The sequence below is a fragment of the Vulpes lagopus genome, chromosome 10 (genome assembly GCF_018345385.1).
Source record: "Vulpes lagopus strain Blue_001 chromosome 10, ASM1834538v1, whole genome shotgun sequence".
Lineage (NCBI taxonomy): Eukaryota > Metazoa > Chordata > Mammalia > Carnivora > Canidae > Vulpes > Vulpes lagopus.
In genome coordinates this window covers 36563191-36571092 of record NC_054833.1, presented here as the reverse complement: position 1 = coordinate 36571092, position 7902 = coordinate 36563191, and the positions used below count along the sequence as shown (strand labels likewise).

The 7902-nt window shown below is 40.2% G+C and overlaps 1 protein-coding gene across 1 annotated transcript; it reads left to right on the top strand.

Moving 5' to 3' along the window:
- Positions 1-5085: 5085 nt before the first annotated feature.
- Positions 5086-6021, top strand: LOC121500590 (olfactory receptor 149). The gene has a single exon (XM_041772430.1). It carries the CDS (start codon positions 5086-5088, stop codon positions 6019-6021), a length of 936 nt encoding a protein of 311 aa, XP_041628364.1.
- Positions 6022-7902: the final 1881 nt, after the last annotated feature.

Genomic DNA, 7902 nt, shown 5'->3' with positions numbered 1-7902 from the left:
AGAGGGAAAAGGAGTTAAACAAGGCAGGTGATTTCCTCTGATTAAAACAAGGATGATTTCAGTATAAGGTTAATTTCCCTGCAAATATGCCATAGCTTGCTTATGAAATACCTACTGAACTTTCTGGGATTTATTCCCTATGAAACAGAACATGAGTGAGCAAACTTCTCTCTCTTGCTCTCTCACTCTCCTTCATAGTGTAAGGCCATAATCTTGTCAGATAATACAAGATAAAAACAGTAATGACTATGAGGGATACATAAGGCTCTCCTAAATCTCTAGGATGAGTCTACTAATAATTCCTCTCTGATACAGGGCCAGCTGCTGTGTATGAAGTCATTTTTGGAAGCAATAATGATGTAGTGGAAAGAGGGCTAATCCTGGGAATGCCTGGGCTCATCTACTGTCTAACTTTAGGAAAATCAGAGTTGCTCTTGAGTTCCAATGTTCTCATTTAAAAATGCGTCTCATAAGGGCCCAAGAAGCTTACAAAGTTCTTGATAGAATTAATTAAGATGACATAAAAGTGCCCCAGAGAACTGAAGCAATGACAAAAGTAAGGTGATATTACTTATGAATGAGTATTTGAAAGTCAGAATTAGTTATGAACATTTTTCTTTATGTCTCAAAGGAAAGAGTCATATTATCCTGGATTTCAGATAGAGCTCTACCATTAACCAACTTTATTACCTTGATTAAATTGCTTAAACCCTTTGAACCTGAATTTCCTACTAGAAATGGGGAAATAATAGGTTTCTGATGAGAACCGGAAGAGAGAATATATGTAGGGCACTCAACACAATTCCAGCATACAGCAAATGCACAATAAATGTTAGCTGTTATTAAAACTGTGGTCTGAGAATAAAATAAAATAATAAAACAAAAATTAAAATTGAATTAAGTAAAAAAGTAATAAAATAAAATAAACTGTGTTCTACTCACTAAGACATCTCAACAGGCCACTCTCATCTTGTGAGACCTTGTCTGAGTAGCATCTGGACTCCCTTCATGACTTGTTTCTCTTTTTTAAAAATGTTTTCACAACAGCCTTGCAATAGTTACTTTTGTAACCATATTCATAATGTCTTTTGCATAGGAATTAGAATTATCATCATTAAAGAAAAATTCCACTTTTATTGTGCCAGGTCAGTATCATTGAAAAGTTTTGCAGATTTTATAAATAAAATCAGATAATTTTAGAATTAGAATATTAATTCAAGTTATTCATTAAAATTGAGAATATTCTTAATGGCATACCTACAAGGTGATTCTCTCCACACCTTGGATATTTCCAGTGACAAGGAGCTAATCACATCATAAGCCTGCATATTTCATCTACGTACACTTTCTAATAATTTAACACTTTCTTTCTACTCTGAGAATAAATCTGTCATCTACCTCATCCGCCCTTAATTCCTGAGTCATCACATGGAGTGGCCACATATCAAGACCATCAGCCGTGCAAGCACTTGAGGACCACATTATATCTCCATCTTAGTTTTGGGTACAAAACTCAAATCTCTGGAATTCATCATAACACAATGCTTTAAAGGCATTAGCATGGTAATTACAGTCTCAGTTCAATCTCTTTCTAGCTGTGTAACCCTCAAGCTATTTCATCTACTTTTCAGTTTCTTTTTTTTTTAAGTTTATTTATTTATTCATTTGAGAGAGAGAGAGAGGAAGAGGGAGAGAGAGAGAGAGAGAAAATGCACAAATGGGGGGAGGCCAGAGAGAAAGAATCCCAAGCAGACTCTGCACTGAGTGTAGTGTGCAATGCCAGGCTCAATCTCACAATCCCAAGATCATGGACCTGAGCCAAAATCAAGAGATGGATGCTTAATGGACTGCGCCAACTAGGCACCCCGACTTTTCAGTTTCTTTGTCAAATAATACCACTTTATAAGGTTTCTACTGGAGATTAAATGTAGTAATAAATTTAAAACTTTGTGTAGTACTTAGCTCATGGTAAATGCTTACTATGGATTAACTGAAGATTAGCTAGTCAATCATTTTTGTCAATCATTTTGAGAAAGGTTATAGCCAGTTCTTTTATTTATACCAGTCATCTGCTACAGATGTCCATTATAAAAATATTTCTCTTTAGGAGTACCAACCTGAAGGACACATAATGATAGGAAATGCATAATAAATAATTACTAACTGATTACATTTCTGTCTCAAATAGTGATGTTTATTAGAAGTAACTATGTAGTCGCAGGAATGTATAAATGACTTCAAAAGCAAATGACAGATGATATCATAAGCAAAGCCTTGAAGGTGTATAAGGCAACCAAAAAAAAGGGATAGAATTGGAGCTCATTCTACCATGTGAGTGATCTTGAAGGAACAGGTATTTCCTGCTTTAAAGCATCCCTTTCCGATGATCTTATTGCTATTATTTCATAAATAAGATTGAAAAACTAATTGCTCCCTGAGAGCTACCTCTGTGTCCCAAGTAGGGCTTAAGGGAGTCCGAAAAAACTTCCAAGGAAGCAATCCAGAGAGAGTGAGTATGTACCAGTCTTGAGTGTACAAACCCTATGGGACTCAGTTCTTTATAAGTAGGAGAATTGAAGCTCCTTTGGCTAGAGCACTCTGTGCTCTGCTCAGAGACAGTAAAGGTGAGGTCTTGTTACAACACTTTGGAAAACTTGACTGTGCTCTCAGATGGACTGTGTGCACGTCCAGACTACTGCCTGTGTCTCATTGTTAGCCTCTGCCTCTCACACACCAGCAGGTCCACACACAAGGGTTTTTCTGGTCCCTGGGAACTTCTTTTTCCTGAAATAGACTTATAAACCAAACAAGATTACAGAATTATATAATATCTGATTGTAGGAAAGGACCACAGACCTCTGAGAAACTTTTTTGATCAAGGAGAGGTGATCCAGAGCTCACAAAAATTTGCTTTGGTTGGGGACACTAGTCTGGTATGACTAGAATTAGTAACAAGGAGCAGGTTAGCAGCAGCAGTTCTCTCCCAGAATGTGACTCTTCTCTCTTTGCAGTCTTCAATTTTGCTCAATTGTAGGGTGATGTATCAGTGACTCATTTTGGCTTGGTCATTCTCTTTGACTTTTTTTTAGTGTTACTTGCCACAGCTTATGATTGGAATCCCCATATTGAATGTGACTCTATCACTTGAAAGCTCCTATATTGGGGTTGATATTAAGGTCTAGTGTCAAATGGATAGAGAAAGCCTGTTTCTGATTTCCAAAACTAAATTACATATTAACTAGGTGTGCTATGAAGTCAAGATTGAAAGTAACCAGGAAAAAGACAAGAAGGCGTTTCTCATCTTAATATAAAATGATGACATGAACCCATCTAGAACAGTGTTGTTGCCTAGTAGTGGAACAGGCTTGTCTTAGAAAACAGAGGCCAGGGATCCCTGGGTGGCACAGCGGTTTGGCGCCTGCCTTTGGCCCAGGGCGCGATCCTGGAGACCCGGGATCGAATCCCACATCGGGCTCCCAGTGCACGGAGCCTGCTTCTCCCTCTGCCTGTGTCTCTGCCTCTCTCTCTCTCTCTCTCTGTGACTATCATAAATAAATAAAAATTAAAAAACAAACAAACAAAAAAAACATTTAAAAAGAAAACAGAGGCCAAAGGCAGTTTTCCTAATGATTACTCGTACGAAGCACAAACATGAAGTCTGGATGGAACAAAGCAGGAGGTCAGCTGCTGGGTCTGGGTCTCAGCTCTATCACATGTAAACTTTGTAACCTTGGGCAACTAGCTTAATTTTTCCAAGCTTCAATTTCCTAATTTGTAGATGGAAATGGTAGTAGTGGCTTCTTCTTACAAGTTTACTTAAAAAATGTATTATCTTTGGAAAGTGTTGAGCCCAGTTCTTGGAACATAGTAAACATTGATTAAATGGTATCTATCCATATCTATATCTATATCTATATCTATATCTATATCTATATCTATATCTATATCTATATCTATCTATCTATCTATCTATCTATATCTATATCTATATCTATATCTATATCTATATCTATATCTATATATTAGTAATGGGAGGAAGAGGCCTCTGTGTCTTCCAGGTACCATATCCTGCTCTTGCATTGTGTGAGCTGTTCTTTGACTCCTTGCTATAAGGGTCCCTATATTTCTTCATCACAGTTACATGAAATTTATGCTTTCCTATTGTTATTATTTCTTTTGCTTAATATTACAGGATTGCCTCTAGTCTACTTAGAAAAGGTTAAAAGCACCAGAAGAACCAGAGCAATATCTCCCGACAGAGATGGGGATATAAGACATCTTAAGTCTGGAGGGATGTAATCAGAAGAGGATATGATTGAAGTCTATTCAATAATTTATTTAATAAGCATTTATTTACAAATAATTGCAGAATGCCAACATTAAAGGAAAGCACTTAAAGAAATAACTTTAAGATGCATAAAATAAAGGAACACTTTTCATTAGGATTTACGTTTTTGCCAGAGACTCCTACAGACATTTCACAAACTTTACTAAGATACCAAGGTATTTTTCTTGTTGATACTGTTGTTATAATTATGATTTTCATTTTGTAAGTGATGAAACTACATCTAGGAAAGATGTAAAAGTGGTTTTAACTAGTTTAGTCAATAAATGGCAAAGCCAGGATTCAAATGAAGTGCTCTGATTTCTAATGCAATTTTTTCCCCTGCTTTTCTAGAGGAAAATGAATTAATGGAAGTTTGTTACTCAAAGATTTCATGAGAGTTCAAAATACCAAGATGCTTAGAGAGAGGAAATTCTAGAGAGAGAGAGTGAACAGCTGTATAAAGATTTCTCAACAGGAGAATATTTTGGATATATCTCTAAACTTCTGATCGTGTCACACACGACAACCATCAGCCTCTTGCAAAACATTCCTCCCAGGAGTAGGATGAAGTGTGGCTCTGATGTTGGCATTACTTATTATCTGATATTTTTATATGCATCTTGCCATTCATAAAAAGGCTGCTATTGCTTGTTAAAAACAGAACCAAACACTCATCGGTGAAAAGCTTGATAATTTGATGTTGGTGTTCAGACTTTGGTGTCTTGGGTTCCTTTTTGAGGTCTGACTTTCTCAAAGCGATGAGGAATCTATCAATGGTGACTGAATTTATCCTGCTGGGCATCCCACACACCGAGGATCTAGAGACTATGCTCTTTGTCCTGTTTTTGTGCTTCTATATCTTCACTCTTATGGGGAACCTGCTCATCCTACTGGCGATTATCTCCTCCACTCGGCTTCACACTCCTATGTACTTCTTCCTGTGTCAACTGTCTGTGTGCGACATATTTTTCCCTTCTGTGAGTTCCCCCAAGATGCTCTTCTACCTCTCAGGGAACAGCCGGGTCATCTCCTATGCAGGCTGCGTGTCCCAGCTCTTCTTCTACCATTTCCTGGGCTGTACCGAGTGCTTCCTGTACACAGTGATGGCCTATGACCGCTTTGTCGCCATATGTTACCCTCTACGCTACACGGTGATCATGAGCCACAGAGTGTGTGCCATCCTGGCCATGGGGACCTCCTTTTTTGGCTGCATTCAGGCCACCTTTCTAACTGCTCTCACCTTCCAGTTGCCCTACTGTGGCGCCAATGAGGTGGACTATTTCTTCTGTGATATCCCGGTGATGCTGAAGCTGGCATGTGCTGATACCTCAGCCCTGGAGATGGTGGGCTTCATCAGCGTGGGCCTCATGCCCCTCAGTTGCTTCCTTCTCATCCTCACCTCCTACAGTCGCATTGTTTACTCCATCCTGCAGATCCGCTCTGCAGAGGGCCGACGCCGTGCCTTCTCCACCTGCAGTGCCCACCTCACTGCCATCTTGCTTTTCTACATGCCAGTGGTCCTCATCTACCTGAGGCCAACCCCAAGCCCCTGGCTGGATGCAACTGTTCAGGTCCTGAATAACCTGGTCACCCCTATGCTGAACCCCTTGATCTACAGCCTCAGGAATAAGGAAGTAAAGTCATCTCTGAGGAAGGTGCTATATCACTTGGGCTTCCTTCCTGAACAGTTGTAGAGAGAGAACACTAGCTAAGGTATCAACTGCACTTTGTAGCTTATATAACAATTTTATGTGATTCTCATAGATATTTTTGAATCAGAATGCACAAGTATTATTACAATTATCTCTATTTTACAGTGTGGGGACAAAGGTTCTAGGAGCTTCAAGTGACTTATCAAAGGACACATAAAAAGTGAACGGCAGAGTGAAGACTCTAGGGTGGTTTTTCTGACTCTGGGACTTGTGCTCTCTTGAGAATCTCATACTGATGATGAAGAAAGGAGGGATCTCCCTCTAGGAGGCAGAATGACCTGCACCTTCTGCTTCCCAGTATTTATTTTCTGTCTCCTCCTACCTCCCTTCCTCCTCTTCCTTCCCCCTCATCCTGGCACTTCTTCATCCCTGCTGCAGTGATTGTCTCCTTAAATGTCTGCATTGGTTAAGCCCGACTTTCATTGGTCTAGGAGTTGTTGAAAGAAAATGAGAGAGGCGCAAGCCCAAGGCTTCAAGTGACACCCTAAAAATAATGAAGTTGTGGAAAGAGAAAGTCTTCTGGCTGGGGGCTGAGGCAGGTGTCTGAGTGAAGTAGAGGTATTGACCGGTGTCCTGTCTGCTACCAACCCTATCTGCTGGGCTGAGACCTGCAAGCAGACGCTGGCGGTGGTACAGCAGCATGCGGATGAGAATGTGGACATACTATTTCTGTATGGTGAACTAGTGTTTTCATGGCCGAATGCAATCACGACAATATTCCACTTGGGGAATATAGTTGCTATGAAATTTATTCTCACAGTGATATATATAGAGAAGGCCATCGGGAGCAAGGTAATGGAAGAGGAGAGGCAGAGGCAGAGACCAGCTCTCTTCTCCTGTCTGTACTCCTTAGAAAGAGGGAGCAGCCAAGGAACTTGCCAGACCAGACCATGGCTGCTGGGTCTTGCCTTCCATCACTGGGGTGAGCCAGCACCTGTTCTTGCAGCAGGGACAAATTCTTGTCACCTCTCTTCTCTTAAGCTCCCAGAATCCCTTCTGGTGCTGTTTCTCCCTTGTTTCTCAGTAAACAAGAGCCTAAAAGAGAAGGTAGTAATATATCTGGAGTTATTTCAAATCTAGTGGGTCCCAAACCCTTCTCAAGCCTTTCTGAGTTCATTTGAAGATCTCTTCCCTTTCCTCAGTTTCCTTGTTGTAGCTGCTCAGATTGTCAAAGTAGAATAACTTGGAAGAATAAAAGATGAGACCCACTTCCCTTTCATTTTCACTCATTCAGATGTCATATGAGGGATAACTGTGTGTGTGGGGGTGGGGTATGGAATACAGAGCTGAGTAAGACATGAGTCCACCTGAATGAAGTCAGAATCTGCTGGAGAAAATCCACAGACTTACAGCTAATTAGAATATCCCATGATAAATACTGTGATCAGGGTATGAAATTAAGCAGAAAATGAGTACATTTTCCTGGGACTGGAAGGTGATTTCTGTGATTTCAACACAGAGGAGGTGTTGAAATCGAAGCGGTTTTTGTTTGTTTGTTCCCCACCTCCCCTGCGATGAACAATGACTTTTACAAGGAGAAGCAATACACTTCTCAATCCTTTGTTTTGTGTGTGTGTGTGTGTGTGTGTGTGTGTGTGTGTGTGTGTGTGTGTGTCTGGATGGGGTGGTGGTGGTGAGAGATTATTCCTTGGGTGGGTATCTCTTAACTATTTGCCATCTATGAGTTCTTGCAGGAAAAATAAAATTGATTTCACCTGTTTTTAGGGTTCTTTCTTGAGCTCAGCTCTCCGTTCCTAGCTTGGAGGACTGCCTTGCACAAAACGACTTTATCTCTGTTTCCTTAAACAATTGACTTCTCCAGTTGTCCCAGGGGTTCTGAGAGATGTTGGCAGCTCTCACGTC